This window comes from Dryobates pubescens, chromosome 1 (assembly GCF_014839835.1).
Source record: "Dryobates pubescens isolate bDryPub1 chromosome 1, bDryPub1.pri, whole genome shotgun sequence".
NCBI classification, from domain to species: Eukaryota; Metazoa; Chordata; class Aves; order Piciformes; family Picidae; genus Dryobates; species Dryobates pubescens.
In genome coordinates this window covers 11,548,413-11,566,722 of record NC_071612.1, presented here as the reverse complement: position 1 = coordinate 11,566,722, position 18,310 = coordinate 11,548,413, and the positions used below count along the sequence as shown (strand labels likewise).

Below are 18,310 nucleotides of genomic sequence, written 5' to 3'. Positions count from 1 at the left end.
GCCAGAGCCACAACAATCCCCAAGTTTTAATTGGAATGAGGCTCCCCAGTGAGGGAAGCCCTAGAAGCCAATTATCTCTTAAATGAAGACATTCAAAGTCCTCCCAGTGACCTGGAATGTGTGACCACAGACACAGCAGTATTAAACTGTTCAAAATTGTCAAACAGCTATATCCACACCTTTGGTAATGCTGAGGCTGTAAAAGCTGTGTAAAGGGAATAAAACATCATGTTAGAGCCTTTTTTTTTTCCCCTTTTGGAGATTCAAGCTCACCACTAAATGCACTGTTGTAACTTCTGGCAGTGCTGGGTGTGGTGCTGGTTAAAATCTTCATAAAACTATTCAATTAAGATTTCTCATTCATGGCAAGATTCATGACAGTTCAGTCTCCTCTTCCTGCAGCCCCCTGAACTTAGCCAGTGGCCTGCTGCAAGGCTTTCTGCTCCCACAGCTGGCCCTGCTCCCTCTCACATTGCTGGTAGGGGAAGTCCTCCATACAGCCCTGCTGTTGGAAATCATCTCTCTGACCACATACCTCCTCATCCCTGACCTGATCCTAACAGCACACCTTTATTCTCACACAGCCCTTCCTTCATTTCTTTGTGCCTGGTGTTGATAATGTTGGGTTTGTATTATTTAGCTCTGTAAAGCACAGTGAGCTGCTGGGAGCCGGAAAGGTGCTACTTGGAGTAGTTGTAAATGTGCAGGGTCCAGAGTTTCCAGCAATACTTTTTATCAAATTTATGGATGCAGCTGCCTGAGACTGTGCCCGTTTTCAGCCCTGTTACAAAAGGCTGTTTTACAGTCCTCTGAAGCAGCCCCTAATCTGAAGCAAGCTGGAAGGTGTCATGTCACCACAGACTCGTGGTCTAGCGGTCAATCAATTACATGTCTTTCACAGCATTTTGGGCAGCACTCCAATATTAACAGCTTCAGTCTGCCCAGCTCCCAGAGCAGTACAATCAGGAAACTTGCATCTTTGTGCACTGGAGGGAATTTTAAAAGCCCCATGGTAATCGCCCAGTGCAAGGGATGCTTTACCAATTTGGGGCTGTGGCACGCTTCCAGGTTTTGACTCTGGGGTTATTTTCTAGACACTGGCATAGACTATGCAAGTGCATGGTGCAGATTGTCACACTCAGCTGGGCACAAGGATTAGCTCCCTGCACACATGGATTACATGTATGACAACGTGGAATAACTGATTTCCATCCCAGAAGCTACTGCATCTTCAAAGCATGCGACACATTTGCTGTCATTACTTAATTACAATCATTATTCATATTTCATGTGTTTTGTTAAAAGCTTTAAGTGTTCAGTCTGTGTTAAAATACAGGTAGGGCACTGACACTGACAAACTGGGTTCTTAGGTTAGAAGAATGACTGCAAAACTCACTGTAGGATGTTCTGGCTCCTCATTAGGTGAAAGAAAAGGATCTTCTGATTTCCCTGCTTGTTGCTACAGATGTAGAACCAATCTAGAATAAATCAAAAGACATGCTCTAGTCAAAACAGAAGAAATATCCATGTACAGTTCTGTTTAAATGATTAGTTAAAGGAGAAATACGATGTGGAGGGACATTAGGCCATTCATGAAATACTCAAACTCTGGGTCATTCTTGGCTGGGCCAAGATTTTCAGGCATCTTGGGGACTCGGGTCTGGATTTGCCTTAGTAGAGAGTTTCTTTGTGATCCTGGATGAATCGCACAGCTTTTCTGTGCTTCCATCTCCCATTTCTGAAGAGAGTTTTATAACACTCCCATAACTATATTAAAGGACTATAAAAGGTATATTTTATGCACACACTATTCAGTAAATATCTCACAGATTTGCAGTCCCCTATACAGATGAATGTGCCTTAAGTGACTTCAGTTGTGTTTTCCATGTGTACTCTTTGCCACTGAAGGAACATACTAGTCCTGCTGCATATTGCCTGGCTGTCTGATCTGTGCTTACACCGAAGGACAGATCTGAAAGTTTATTCAGAGAGCAACTATTTATTCCTTGGTGGGAAGAGGTAAGGCTTGTTGTGGACAAGCTTGAGGAGGGAGTGGTAGGGAAGGTGGTGTGTCTTACTCAAAATTAGTATTTCCTTTGATCAGACATGTCAATCCTGAAACATCAAAGTCTAAATAATCAAGACACCTCATGCTATTCAAACAATGCTTAATCCTTGCTGAAACATACCACTGTTCACACCTATTGATAAGCTGATCTGGTCGTTCCTTATGTACACAGCCATCAAAGTCCTTTGGAAAGAAATGAGAGGGAGAAACAGAAGCAGTTCATGGTGCTGGCTGCACCCTGTGGTGGAAGCTCTTCTGTCCCAATGGCCAAAGGCAGGGATGGACTTGAAGTAAATGCATCAGACATACAGGAACCAGTTTATGATCTGATATTTAAAACCTCTCGTTTAAAACCTCTGTAGAGGTGGCAACAGAAGTTTCAGTTCTATGATGAAGCCCTTTAAAACAAGATGATATTTTTTTCTCAGGCTGTCCCCAGGCAGGACGTGCTGGGCTGGTCCTGGCAGCCCTTTTGCCGTTAAACAAGGAGCAGAAGTGTCTCCTGTATGGCAGACAGACCTTCTTAGCCACAGCATTACCAAAAAAGTTAAGAGTCCTCCAATGTCTAAAGGAAAACCAGTCTATTAGCTGCACATTACTCAGCTGGGAAGTACAGTAATTTCAAGAATTATGTTTAAGAGTTCTGTTCAGCTGTGGGAATCCAACATGCCAGTAAGCATCAGGTCTGCTCTGAAGCAGATGACAGGGCAGGGCTGGATGCTGGCCACCGCATTTCCACAGTTACCTCACTGTTTAATGATTGTTTTGCTGGAACGTGAGACATGTTAGAGGGGAAAAGAAAGGCCCTGGAAAAATCATTGGCTTCCTTATGAAGTGAAGAAGGTTGTCAAAGACAGTGCTAAGACTTGAGATGTGAATCTGCAAAAGTAACCAAGTGTTCCAACAATGTGCTGCTGCCTCCCTGGTGCTGGGGCAGTTGGGGTATGTGGGTTGTGCTCTGCAACACAGCTGCTGCTGAGGAGAAGATGGAGAGATGGAGACAGTGCACAAATGCAGCAGAACTGGCTGGAGAGTCGCTTTAAAATCCCTGCAGTGTTTCCTTCAGGAGTACCTACAAAAAAATGCATTAGCTGGGGTTTTTTCCCTTAAGTTTTTGATTCATTTGAGCTCACCTGCTTTAATACTTGCTCTGCTGGGTGTAAAATCATCAAATCATAGCTACCAAGGAGACTTTCATGACAACATTCAACTTTAATTACCAATAGTGTCTTGAGAGCAATGTTGTAATTGTTTCTTGATTGTTCTAATTGATTTGCCTTCTTAGAAAGCATAATAGGGGAAGTAAACAGTGCTACTAGCACGTCCTTGTCTTTCAAGTCCTGAACCACCAGTGCTTGAAAGTGGTCTCACAGGACTGGAAATTTATTCCTTGAAATCCTGTCTGAGGTCTGGTTCTAAAGACTGGCTGGGAAACAGCCTTTACTTAATTTTTCAGACCTCTGGGTACTACTGATGCTGAGTGTAGGCAAACTCAAAAGAAAATCAGTCAGCTTTTATTCCTATTTCCCTGCATCAGGTCTGAGTCTATGTACTATTTGATTTGCAGGAAAGATAACAATCAGAAACTGACGTGAAAACTGTAAAGCAAATGTTCAGGTGGAATATGTTGGTGCAGCTCCCCCCCGGTGGAGCTCCGAGCGTGCGGTCAGTGGAGCTCTGCCAGCTTACGCTGGCAGGGAATTGGGCTTTGTTATCATCCCCAAATCTGCAGGAGTAATTCAGTAATCCAGGATTACTTTGACATTTTTAATGAGTTTAATAGACATTAATATTTGATCGACAACTTCAAATTGACATGTTTGAAGGAAAATGCACAAGCTAAAGCCATCTGCATTGAATTACACTGTAACTGTCGTAATTTCTCTCATTAATTGGTTATGAAAACCAGGCTTGTAAGATAACTTCCTCAAACGTTTTTGTGTTCATAACTTTTTCACCCTTTGGGGGGGAAAAAAAAAAAAAGGAAAAGATCTTAGAGGTAGCAAGGTTCACGTGTATCTGTAACCACACCATATACTCATCCCATTCTGATTACTGAAACAGAAAAATTGTTATTGACAGCTTTCTGTGTTTGCAGTTGTCTAGTCTTGTAGTGTTGTGCTCTCTTAATAGCAACCACTTGACTGAGAGTGATGTTAGTACATTGTGAGGATTTGGTTGTCCTTAACAGTCTTAATGAAAGTTCATGGACCTAAGTAATCACCACTGCAATAAAAGACATTTTGTGTGAGTTTGTGGCTGTGGTTAGGAGCAAGCTGGGGTAAGAGGACAGGATAACAGCTCACATTTATACAGTCCCCATCCAGTCAACCTTTGTTGTATATTTAATGTTTAATCAGAGAACCATTCTGTAGATTTTCCTGTTTTAGGGAATTAATTGTAATGATTTTCAGTGGTGCAATATTGCTGTTAAAATTCCAAGGAATAAAATAATTCATGGCAGGGGCTGTGAGTAGCAATTGGCATCCTAGGACTGTGGAAAATCTGTAGCAGTTCTGTTTAATGCTGTTTTCTAAAACTCACCAGAGAATCTCTGTTGTGGAACACTAAGTGTTTGATGCTGTTCAAAACAATGTCATGTAGTTAGCAGTAGGGAGAAGCAAGATGAAAATACAGTGCTGAGATTCAGTCACCCCCAAGCTCTGGAAAAGCCAAGAATTTGACTACTGGAAACATGGAGTGTCTTCCATAACACATCACACATGACTAGGTCAAGTAGTTGCAGGATCCAGTATTACATATAAATATATTCTGTTGCTGTTAAGTGTCTTGCTGTAGATCTCAATAAAAATTAGACATAAATCTTACAGGGTGGGTCTCACAGGGAAGTACTGCTGGAGAATGGTGGGGTGGCTGGAGTGCTGAGGCTGGGAGCTGCTGACTTTCCTCCTGCAAAGTTGTTCTAAATGTTTTTCTCTAAAGTACGGGGGGGGGGGGGGGGGGGGGGGGGGGGGGAGGGAGGGAGGGGAGCAATAAGACATCAACTCAACAAACCTGTATAGAAATATTAGCTGTCCTGCTTACCAATGCATACAAAGGCTTTGAACGTGCTCATCTGCTCTTTGTAGGGTGAAGAAACTAAAGCCCTGACTCTCATCCTTCATCGTGACTCTGGCTCTCTTGGATTTAATATCATTGGTGGCCGACCATGCATGGTATGTTAATTGTTAAAATATGTTTGCCCTTTCCAGTTGGGAAAAGCATGCAGGTCAACACTTAAGAGGAAAAAATGCTGCTGACAAGCATTTGGTTCTCTTGGGATTCTTTCAGAGCAGATCCTGCATTCAGTTTTCTATCAGATGTCTATTAACTGCACCATCTTTTCTCTCACCACATGTTTGTTCTTGCACATTGTCACAGCCAGGAGCACTAAGGGTGCAGTGTCACTCCCAAAATGGTGCTGTTTCATTCTCAGGCCATACTGCTTTGAAGACATTGCAGGAGTTCAGGGCCCACAGTTTTAGCCCCTTACAGTTCATTAAGGAAACATTATTTACTCTCCTTTCCACTGGAGATTGAGCAGCTCTGCATGCAGGTGAGGGGACGGAACTTAAGCAACCTACTTTTGAATTCTATGATTTCAGCAGATGTTTCCTGCACCATACACTCACTAAGCTGTTGGGTTTTTTTTTCTCTGCATGCTTGTTGGTTGAAGCTGCTGCATATGATTTTAATTAGATCAAGGAGTGGATTATACCTTGTCCTAGTAATTTAGAAAGTATTCTTGGCTGCTCAGAAATCTGACATTAATCATGATTTATTCCTACCAAATTCACTTTAAAGTTATTCTTTCTTTATAGTTAGAGGTTTTCAATTATCTGAGATGTTGTTCTGTGCTGATAGGAGCTGGTGACACAATACACAGGAGTATGACAATACCTTGTTAGGTGGAAGTTATTTTTCATGGTTTCATTTTCAGGCCTCCAGAGGAAGAGCTGTGCAACTAAAAATAAAAATGCACTGTTGTCTTATGTTTGATGTGCAGGCAGGCTGCTGGCTCACTGGGTTTTACATTAAGAATAATTGTAATGACAATTACTACTGAGCTGGCCTAAATAAGAGGAAAATTATTATCAGGCAACTATTGTACCTAATGGAATTCCAGTCCTGGTTCTTTAATCATTCAGAATGGGAGTATCAGATGTGCTCATCAGCACCAACTAATTCCATATTAAGACACAGATAAGAATTTATCTTTCCAATTACATGTACTGTTGTGACATGGACAAGTTTTAGCTGAGGACAAATTAGTTAGTTCAAGGTAAAATAGTGTCTTTTTCTTTTCATCCTTAAAGGACAACCAAGATGGTTCATCTAGTGAAGGAATTTTTGTATCAAAAATAGTGGACACGGGCCCGGCTGCTAAGGAAGGAGGGCTACAAATTCATGACAGGATTATTGAGGTATGTAAGACACTATCCAGTCTCTTTTAATAGTGCAAGTTCCACCTCAGGTCTTCAAATGGCATGATGTTTAGAGTGGGTTCAGGAGAAATGTGCCACGGTAAACACTGTCTCGAAGACACGGCTGTTAAACTATGCTTGACTTGATGCAGGGCTGACCTTCACAGCTTTAGGTAGAGTTCTTACCTAAATATAGAAACCAGATTATGGATGGTATGTGCATGTCCTGACTTCCTGAGGAGCTAGCATCTATCTGGTATGCCACGGATAGTTCTTTTTAAAGCTATTGGAAACTTTAAAGTTACTTAGTTAAAACCATATGTGAAATACCTGCGGTTTAAACCATGATTTTATTTTCTTCTTTATATTAGAGACCAAATTTTGAGCAGTGTGGAAACGTTCTGCCCTGTGATTTCTGTATGGTTTATTATAAACATGTCTAAGGGGCTCCCTTCATGTTGTTTGTAAGTTCTTACATTGCTCGGGCAGCAGGCTGAAGTTCTTCCCATTTTGCCAGAGTCTTGACCTCAATAAAAACTTCTTCCTGTCAAAGAGACGGTTGCTGGAAATGTTTCTTTCAATTTGGGTTGAGCAAATTTATTTGGGGGAGGGGAGTTTTTGATGGAAGAAAATTTTGTTTTGATGGAAGAAAATTCAGCCGATGGTGAGTCAGTTCCCATTGTTTAGCATTTTACAGTTAAGTATTCCTCACTGTCTTATTTTTGTAGGCTGGAGAAACTTTGAGAGTCTATTGTTCAAAAAGATAAGTGTGGTGTTTGTTGCCAAGGATATCATGGAGCAGCCAGTGTCTCTAAGTAATGGAATTCCATTGCTCTTATGTTTTGCAAATGAGCAATAAACAGCTGTTAAGGATTTTCTGTTGGCAGGGGACAATGTGTTTTTGCTATTTGCTGTACAGTTATGGTAAATTGTATTCACAATTTAGTAAGGATATAAAATATTCATTAAGTTGCTTCATATGGGAAAGAATGGAGCCACAGTAGCAGAACTATGAAAAGATAAGAAACTGAGCTGTGAAATGATCCAGAGTTGCTTAAGGGATGGATGTGATATAACGTAATTGTGAAAAGGCCTGGACAATTTTGAGAGAACCATGCAGTTGTGTTTGAACTGAGGTTTTCCCACAAGCATCCACTTCCTTGAAGCAGATTTGAAAAGCTGACATCCGTTTCTGAAGTAGTGCGCAGTCACATAAACCAAACAACTGTACGAAACCAAACCTCTGGAAAGTCAAATACCTCAAGGTTAGGAAATGCCCTAGTCTGGCTGTGCAGGCCCAGTCAAGGCTCCTGCAGTGCAAGCACCATAATTCAGCCTGCAGTCGCAGTCACACGGTGTTTGTCTGGAAGTCACTCTTGCCGTGGCGCAGGGGACAAGGGCAGCTAACCTCCGTGGGCTCTGCAGCATCTGCTCTCTGTGCCAAGAGACCTCTCTCCTTACTGCTCGTTGTTTTCACCTTTCTCACTCCCTCATTCCTGCTCCATTTCTCCACAAGTTAAGCATTTGGCAGAGTAAGCACAGCCAGGCTCAGCAACTAAATACCCTTGTGCTGATGCATGCTAAGAACCTGAGAACACCACAGAGGAAGACAGGCTGGGTGAGCTTTCCTGCTGTGCTTCTTGGCTGTGCCGTCTCCCTGGGTGGAGTCATGCCTGTGAGGGCAGTGTTTGTGTGGGGTCTTTTCCACAGTTTGTTACATTTTCACATAAGAGTAAAACCCAGAAAAAAGGCACCAGAGCAATTTGTTGTATTTATAACACACCAAGCGTGGCAGGAACCCATGTGTTGATAGAGGTTGACAGGTGTTGACAACTGTTGTTGTGCTGACCACAAACTCATTTTCATATTCACTCTTCTCACCTGTCAATATATAGAAAATCCTGATGAAAATTTAGCACGTTTTCCCAGTGCCTGACTTTGGGTGCCACCACATCAGCCTCTGAGTTTGTGTGAGGAATGTCCTGTTGAAGCAAGTCTCAGAATGGCACCCAGCTAATGCAATTTGTTGCTTGTTGTGGAGGATCTTTTTTAGATAAAATTAATTGCCCCCCAGCCCACTACAGACATCCAGTTCACAGAACTAGACTTGAGTGCTCTAATACAGACCCCTCAAAATGTGTAGTGTGGCCCTCAGCTCCCGAAAGAGCTCTTTGAGTCTCTGTTCTGTGCAATCTCTCCTTGATAAGCTGCATCTCACACTAGACTGGGTTAAGGAAAAAAAAGGAATACCTCCTGCATCAAGGCACCCAAGTGAGATTTATCAGACTAATACCCTACGTACGTTATCCTATGTCATTTAAATATCATGTATGTGATCTAGGTGAAAATGAGGTCATGTCCAGTGATAGCATCCTTCTAGAGGCTATTTTTAAAATAAGCTTCACACTGCCCAAGTTTGAATTTGGCATCTTGACCGAAAAATCATTTACAGCTTTAGCTGTAGCTGACAGGACACAGCTGGAGGACGTAGATGGAACCCTGCATAGAGAGTGGAACATCTTATTGGGTCACATGTGCTCTGAAAAGCATAAAAGATGGTAACTTAACTGTTTAGAACTGAATTTAGCTTATCTTGAACTTGACTTATTCAGTATTCAGGTTTTGTGTATCACCAGTATGATTTTAAATAGATTCTTTCACAAAGAACTCTTGCTCCAGTATAAGCTGCTGAGCACATCATCCCCAAAATTAATTCCAGCATCCATCACAGAGTTTACAATGAAGTAAACCATAAAATATTTGATTTCCTTTTTGGATAGTGTTCCTTTACTGTGAATCTGCTGGTGGGTTTGTTCTGGAGAACATTTATAAGAGTTTCATTTTTCAATTTAAGAACTGTCAAAACATTTCTAATTACCAAGCAGGGATTAGGCAGTGTAAAATACAGGCACATACAGAGTACTGTTTAGAGCTGAGAGCAAATGCAGGGTGATATTGATAGCCGCTTGCAAATTCTCTCCCTTGACAAATTAACTCAGAGATAATCTTTCAATTATGTCAGAGATATTTTTAAAGCATATTTTCCTTCCGTGAGCCTTACTTTGGCTTTCCTGTTCTACAGCTTTTGGAAGGTTACATGCAAAGACGTTCAGGAATTGTTTTGAATCCTCTATGAAAGCAGGTTTCTGGCCCTTTGTACATCACTGACATGAGTAATGCCTGAAGAACTGCAAAACATGCTTCTATTGCTAAGTTACCTACATCAAGATGAATGTTGCATGGTCTGTGCTACTCAGTCTTCAGAGCAACATGTAACAAATAAAGAGAAATACCCTTTTGCCCCTGTCTTTCGTTTTACAGAACCTATTAAATAATTATATTTAGTGCTAACATAGGACTGTGAAGACTACATTATGGCTATCGACTGCTTAATAAACTCCCCTTATTTTTTATATAACGTTATATGCATATGAGTAGCTTGAAGCAAAGAGGGAAATAACTCCGGGAAGTTCATGTCAGAGTAGGGTTGAAGGCTTGGATCTTGGTCTGCAACTGCTCCAAATAAACCAGTGCTTCTTCCCTAGATCTGTTTTCAGATCTGTCATAGTTACTTCAGAAGTGAGGAAGTAATGATACTGTGAGATTTTCTGATTTGACATGCACATTTTTCATGCAGTTCGGTAGGCACACAGTCAAAGCAAGCAGCTGATTTAATGCAGCTCTACTGTTTACCCAGTTATTGTTAAGATGTTTCAGAGCAAATTGCCATGTTAAAAACATGCTGAAGCTATTGATTTCACTGCAAAGGAATTACAGTTCTCATCGATTTCATTTTGGTCAGGGTAACAAAATGGTCCTAATTTCCTCTCCTAGCAGAAGTTGGTTCAAGTCCCAGCCATGAATGCCTCCTCTACACAGCTGCTTGGCATTTCTTAAGACAAAATTGGATTTTCAGAGGTTTTATTTTTAAGCACATCAGCTCTGAAAGATTATACATCAAATATGGCATTCTCTTCTCACTAACTAGCAAACTTGTTTGTTTAGCTTTGGGACTGCTTAGAAAGAAGGAGGCTTTTGAAATTCTAAATGCTTGCCACCTTAAAAAGTTCTGAGCACAATTAGGGTACTGTTTAGGTAGTATAAACTGTCACAGCTCCACTGAAACCTCCAGGATTTATGCCACCTGGGACTTGCCCAGTGTTTTCATGCTGCTCACAGGAAGGATCATTAGTTTAGGAGTTGAGAACACGTCTTAGTGTATTTGATGGATTTCCCCCAAAGCACACTCATTTACTACAAATTATAGGCTGCTTTTCTGTTAGGTGGGTTTCTTCACAGGTTACACAGAAGAAAAAGAAAACTTTTTAGCAAATCTTCTCCCATGTACATACACAAGAAATTGCAATTTGTCATGGGTTCCCTGTTCACCCTGCAGTAAGTGTGCTGCTTTGGCAGAGCCCTTTCTGCTCTCATCAGGTGGGGAGGAGGCTATCAGCAACGTTGTTTCAACTGCTGTGTTAATAAGGTAGCCTCTGAAACCTCAAATCGGCACAGAGAAGGTCCATCGGCCAGGCAGGGACTGCAAGAAGGGATGCTCTGGCAGGCACAAGGCATACCTGCCCCTGTCAGTACCACATACATGCTAAGAAAGATCTGCTGCTGAGGTAAGGATGGCTTTAGAACCGAGTGAATGAATAAATGAAGAAACATTTCATGTGGGCTGCTGGTGCGTGATGGGGTCTGGTTTTTCCACAAGACTGAGTCTCCAGGCTGAAAGGGTTCAGTGTTTGCCAACCTGGCTTTCTTGTCAGGGCACAGCTGTCCCTCCCCTGAGTTCCCTGTTCCACTTATCACCGCTTCCAGACAGCTCACGGGAGCCTTGCACAAACAACCAGTAAATAAAATGATTAACTGAACACAGCCTCCAATTTCTCATTTGCTGGTGAGCACTTTGTAAAAATCATTCCAGCTTTAGTAGGATAAACCTAAGCCCATAGCTACTGGCAGGAAACTTGAGCAAGCACTAGCTGAACTCCATCAAGCATATAGGTGAAAGAGAATTTTTTCATTGTCATGAATGGAAGAGTTCAGCTCATCAAACAAGATTTACTGTGCAGCTACATACTTTTAGGAATTAATTTTCTAGAGTAAAACGTTTTCAGACAGTGACTTAAAATGGGCTGTTCAAGTTCCTGCCAGGACACGCAGGCACATTAGAGTATTTGTGGAGAGGGAACACAACAAGGCAGTGAGCGCAGCTATAGCAGAGTCAGCTTTTTTAGACTGCACTCCTAGAGAGCTTTCCAAGTCCTTTCTCCATATCTGTCAATGGTATCTTACAAAGCAGCACCGTGCCTGTGCTAAAACATAGATCCCGCTGCTTGGTCCAAAGGGAATAATAACAAACTTAAGAGGAAAACATAAATGAAAACAGGCAGCCTTGGTTCTCACTGCATTTTTTTCCTCTCAAGTTTATTTGCCTGATTCCATACTAGTGCTACAGACTAGGCTGTGGCAGGGAAGTAGGGAAGCAGAAGGATGAGCCAGACAGCAAGAGAACAAACGAAAGAGGTAAACCAGAATTTTTACACTAAATACTGTACTAATCACTGAATGTTAGGGGTTGGAAGGGACCTCCAGAGATCGAGTCAACGCCTCCTGCCAAAGCAGGATCACAGAGAACAGATCACACATGAACACATCCAGGTGGGTTTTGAAAGCCTCCAGAGGAGACGACTGCGCAACCTCTCTTGGGCAGCCTGTTCTAGTACTGTCACCCTCACTATAAAGAAGAGTCTCCTTGTGTTGAGGTGGAACCTCCTGTGTTCTAGCTTGTACCTGTTGTTCCTTGTCCTGTCACTGGGCACCACTGAAAAGAGCCTGGGACCTTCACCTTGACACCCACCCCTCAGATATCTATAGACCTTGATAAGATCCTATCTCAGCCTTCTCTTCTCCAGGCTAAACAGCTCCAGGTCTCTCAGTCTTTCTTCACGGGAGAGATCTTGAAGTCCCTATATCATCCTATAACTCTCCAATGGACTCTCTCCAGCAGATCCCTGTCTCTCTTGAACTAGGAAGGCAAAAACTGGACACAGTATTCCAGTGTATAGGGGAACAAGAACCTCCCCAGACCTGCTGGACACTTTTCTAGATGTACTCCAGGATGCCCATTGGCCCTCTTAGCTGCAAGGGCACATTGCTGTCCCATTGATAACGTGCTGACCACTAGGACTCAAAGGTCCACTAGGACACAGGCCCTTCATGTGTACAAGAGAGAAACCTAAGTTGGATAAGATGAACATAAGTGTGGCAAACGAAGGAAGTGTTGTTTCTGGTATTATGGACCTCCAGTCTCTGCTTCTTCCTTCACTAAATGGACTGCAGAGCTCCAGCTATAAGTACATTTCATGCTGCAGCTTCTGAAAAGGTCCTGTGTGATTTCACCTCAAATTTCCACATCATCTGATTCTTTTTTCTTTTTATTAGAAGTCCATAGCATGTTGACCCTAACCATGATGTGGGTATTTTCAATCTGTGGAAGCTAAATGTTGCTCTCAAGGGCATGCTGAATGAAAAGCAGTAATTAAATTATCCCCAAAAAAGAGCTCTCTCCACTCAGGAACAGATCCCTGATGTGTAACACTTCTTAAATTAATGGGATTACGGTGTCCAAGTCCCTTGTCCTGCACACAGCCTCTACCCTGCACTTCCCTCTGCTCTTGTTTCCCTGCTAACACACTGTGCCTGAAAATGACCTGGTGTCAGTCTTTAGCTAATGTGAAATCTGTCCTGTAAACCGAGGAGATGTGCTGCAGTTATCTTTGTGAAGAAGCTGCCATCTCATCAGTGCAAATCGTGCTCAACCCAGAAGTGAAGTCCTGCTGGGCTGTCCTGGGGACACTCATGTCCCCTCATGCACCTCTGTTCTGCTCACACCGATTTTCAGGGCAGAAGGTTTAATTGTAGGATTTTGTCCTTGTTCCCCATCTACTTTTACACAAACTACAAGGTCATTTGATACAGGTTATAAACCTAGAGCCTGGTGTTGGAATTGGTCTCTTCAGAACACCACACTCGCACCTACCTGCCAGCAGTTCCTGGTGCTGCTTGGCTTTCTACAGTATTTGCTGCATCTGCAACTTTGCTGCTGTATTTTGGCACTTCCTTACCTCATCAGCATTTTCTCCTGATACCCCCCTTCTTTCTCCTCTGGGAATAACCTCTATTCCTTCCACATGCTACTTTCTACAGATAGCTGTACCCCATGGAAACACTTTGACAGCACTAACACAGGGAAATGACTGCAGGATGCAAGCCCAGGCTGCTCTGCAGTTGGGGTGAGCTGGGATGGAGCGTCCACAGTCCTTGCAGAGAAGTTAAGCTATGTTGTTGATGTTTGTATTGGAATTGCACAGTTAAACAGGAAGTTGCTCTTGAGAAAAAGGAGAAGTCATCATGAGGAATGAACTTTCCAGTTCAAATTCTCTTGTACCAAAGTTTTCATGACTATAGGGATGGAAAAAGTGGGGGAAAAGTTCACCTGCTAGGACAGCATTTTACAAGGCTTTAAAAATCAGCAAAAGTCACAGATGATATAGCATATGCCCTGACCCAAAAGGTTTTTTGTCTTGGGTGTGGTTGTTAGCTTGTTTGGTAGCACAAGGAATAGGACTTGGAATGGAAGTGAAAACCACTTTGATAATTTCCAGGGCTGTCAAATGTCAGATAAAGCACAGCACTCAGTCAGTGGACTCACATATTGTGTGGTCACACAACTCATGAAATCTCTTATCCATTCTCCCTCAGCTATGTTTACCATTTTCTGGTAAACCAATCCATGCTGATTATCCTGAACAAACAGCTCAGGGTTGATGCCCAGCCTGCCTTTTGCCAGGCTGTTCAGTGCCAAAGCAAACAGAGGCCATTCCCTCCTTCAAATGGCAAGGTGGGAAGATTGTCCTGTGCCCAAGGACAAGCCTGATGTGTCACCTCACGGGCTACAGGAGTGGTTATAATGCTGCAGGATCAGCCCATGGCAGTGACACTTGTGACAAAGAGAAAATTAGCCACCTGGGGAAATCTAGATTTGGGGGTTATGAGTTATTAACTCTCTCAAAGGAGTGAAAAATAGCCCCTTCAGATTCTCTGTAGCTAATCAGAGAGAAACGTGTCAGACTCCAATAAACCAATACTTACTTTACAAGGAAGCACTTAGAGCACATAACAATGGGACAATTTAATCTTCTTTTCACATGTGGTACAATTCCTTGCATTTTAAATCATCTCCTGTTCAGTTTTCCACATTTGAAGCCAAACCATTATGATTAACTGTTAGATTTTATTTTTAGATTTGGGAATGGGATGAGTCTTTAGAGAGAAAACAGAATGTCCTATCAACTATTTTCACACATTTTGGTTGTCTCATAATTGGGCAATCAGGCACAATCATCCTTAATTTAGTGCATACACAGTGCATTACCATGTCAATTGGACTAAAAGATATGCATAAAGCAAGTACAAATTAAGGGACAAAAGGAGTGAGCTCAGACCACTGCTATTCAAGTTAAATTTGCATAACTTGTGGAAAGAAAAATGGAATTTGTTCAGCAAATGTGAAAAACATCGAATGTGTGACAGTGATCAAATCTTCCTGGGTATCCCAAATCCTAAGACTGCAGCTCAAACCTGCTTTATTCTGATGGTAGATCTGGTTCTTCAGAACCAGTGTGTGCTAGAAGAGCCTCAATTCTGCTTCCTTCACAGCAGTATGTGTCCTGAAACTGAAATGAAATCCTGGACTATGTTCTAGGAAGAAACAACCCCAGGTACCAGTATAGGCTGGGGGCTGATCTGCTCGAAGCAGCTCTGGGGAAAAGGACCAAGTGGACCTGGTGGACAGAAGGATGCCCATGAGCCAGCAAGGTGCTCTTGTGGCCAAGGCAGCAAATGGCTTCCTGGGGTGTATTAGAAAGGCTGTGATTAGTAGGTGGAGAGAGGTTCTCCTGGCCCCTCTACTCTGTCCTGATGAGGCCACATCTAGAATATTGTGTCCAGTTCTGGGCCCCTCAGTTCAAGAAGGATGTCAGGGAACTGCTTGTAAAAGTCCATCACAGAGCCACAAAGATGCTGAAAGGAGTGGAACATCTCCCTTTTGAGGAAAGGCTGATGGAGCTGGGGCTCTTAAGCTTGGGAGAAGAGGAACCTGAGGGGTGACCTCATTCATGTTTATAAAGATGTTGAAGGATGAGCAATCTTCAAGGTCCTTTCCAACCTAAACCATTTCATGAATCTATGAATGTAACTTTACTATTTTCTGTTCCACTACAAAGTGGAACTACAGGACTTGCAAAGTTTTTTAGATTTGTAAATACAAATGGTACTGGGCTGACAATAACATTAGTTGAGGATTTTTTTGCTTCAGTATTGGGACTTTTAAATGAGAACAGCATTTAAGTTGTTGATTTTAAGATTTCAAGTCTTAAAAGCAACTTGAAACACTTTTAAGACTTAAGTATGCATTTCAGCCTCCAAAGTAAATTTGCTTTGTTAGCTTTCATGTAATGGGGTAATGTTTTTAAAGAAGTTTGTGTCTGTAAAGGGAATTAAAACCTCTGAAAGGGTTTAAAGACTGGATAGGGGAATAATGGGTCAGAAAAAGGGAAGTTGAGAATTTATTAGGAGTTGAAGAAGTGATACAAACAGGCTATGTGAATAGATTACTAGGTGATGCAGACACATCTCATCCCTGTGCTCCTGACAGGAGACATGCCTTTGATGACCTCGGTGATTGGTGTGCTCCACAATTCCTAAATCACACAAATGGTGCAGGCATCTTGTCTGCAACTGACATTATTATTTAACTGTACCTCAGTTGTGAAGCAGGTAGAAAAGTCAGAATATCTGAAACTACTTCTGTTGCTACAAGCCTCTTGTTGATAGTCTGCTGAAGCTTGGAGTTAAAAAAAATTTTTTAATCATTTTGTTTAGTATCTGTTGTAGGACTTGACCTGTGGCTCTCAGGTGTGGCTTACCCTACAGCAGGCTCTCCTTATGTGTGCTTTTGCATTGATAGAGTTATCATCCACAGAAACCCCAGTACAGTATCCACAGCCCAATTACATGCCCCATTTAACAGCAGTATAGAATTAATCCTGATTAAACCAAGATTAGATGACATATGAAAAGTCATGACTGGTCTCTTAAGTGTAGTAAATTTTATCTGGAAGCACTTGCCTTTATCCTTTATTTTTTGCCATCACCCACATAACTTTGAGGCACAAGTGTGCAACACTGAAAGCCAGTAGCAGCTTTGGTGATGAAGCTTGCCTCAAAATGCAGTTTCATTTATGCCCAGATTTCCAAAGACAGGAGCCACGAGTACTCCATCCTGTCAAATATCACAAGGGTATGAGTAATTTTGAAATCCCATCCAACTAAAATCATTAAATGTTTCACAGGATCACCAAATGGCCAAGTTTGGAGATGACCTCTAGATATCATTTAGTTTAGCTTCCTTGCTCACAGCAGGGTCAGCTAAAGCCTGTAGCCCAGGGCCACATTTCTTCCTTGAGTGAATAAAAGCACATAGACATTGTGCATATGAATAGTCCTTTTGGGTATGGAGTTCAGCAGGAATTTGAACTGAAAACTAATAAATATGATATGTTTGATTGTTTGGATGAATATGAGAAAGAAACCAGCAACAGGAAGGGAGAGTGAAAAATGTTTCCTGAATCATTGGAGAGGGGGAAACCAAACAGAGAAACAAAACAAGCAACCAACACTAAAACAAACCAAAAAAACATACACACCAAAAACCCAGAAAAGAGAACTCTTCAGTGATACTTTTCCTTCTCTCTCAGTTCCTCAGGCCTCCCAGCTCAGGAAGATTTTGTTTATTTCTTAAAAGGCCTTGCTTATGAAGCAGACCTTTCTCTGACTCTGGCCAGCTCTAATAAAAATTAGCAGTAACCTTAGCAGCCGCCATACCACATGACTCCTTGGAATTGCATAACTTTTTTTCCTCCTAAAGAAACACACAAAGAGATCATCTGATCTCCACCCTTGCAACATTCTCTGAAGGGTATTTTTCTAACTTGATTTCCAATGAAAAAAATATCTTTTTCTTCTTTCTTTTAACAATTCTTTCCTTTTTGACACCAAGTTTGACTAAATAGCAATGGCCTCTAGGTAGAGTGAATAGGGTGGTTACTTTATTTTTGCTCCTTCAGACTATAACTATTTATCAATAAGAAGTCATGTCATGAATAAAAGAATATTTAAGAGAAAGAAAAACAATGTAGGGTATTTAGGGCTTATATTTCTAAGAGTATGCTTTTGGATGAGGATACATTGTGGTTTGACAAAGAAGGTCATGGTGAGGAAGGAGAGAATCTTGTGGTCATACAACATTTAACTGAATACAGACTGCTGGCTCAGAGCAGGTCCCATTTAATTCCCTAGAAATCCCAGAGTATCTAACCTGATCTGCAAACACGGCAGTTGGAAGTTTAAATTATCCTCCCTGTGTGGCATGTGGAGATGCACCATTGTTTTCTGCCTAATTGTTTTTCCCCCTCTAGCAAGAAAGGAGATTTTTTTTTTTCCCCTCCCATAATACTGCTGATGCAGAGTGAGTCCTACTTTGTGTAAAAGACAAAGGTGGGCTTGATCTGTAAGCAGATGGCATGTTGCTCTACGTGAAGATGCAGTTCAACCTGTTGAATTAAATATGGCCAAGGGCATGGCTTTAAACCAGAAGCAGCATCAGCCCTGCACAAAACAGACTTTGCTGACCAGAGTGGCTGCTGGGGCAGGCACAACAAGGCAGTTAAGTCACATATTTACCGTTTAC

At 41.9% G+C, this 18,310-nt stretch overlaps 1 protein-coding gene across 1 annotated transcript in view; it reads left to right on the top strand.

The window, feature by feature from the left end:
- PDZRN3 (PDZ domain containing ring finger 3) overlaps positions 1–18,310 on the top strand; it is a 156,771-nt gene that overhangs the window by 1,759 nt on the left and 136,702 nt on the right. The window contains exons 2-3 of the mRNA XM_054161389.1: positions 5,158–5,244; positions 6,385–6,492. Of these exons, the coding sequence (XP_054017364.1) occupies positions 5,158–5,244; positions 6,385–6,492 (195 nt within the window). The remainder of the gene's footprint in view (positions 1–5,157; positions 5,245–6,384; positions 6,493–18,310) is intronic.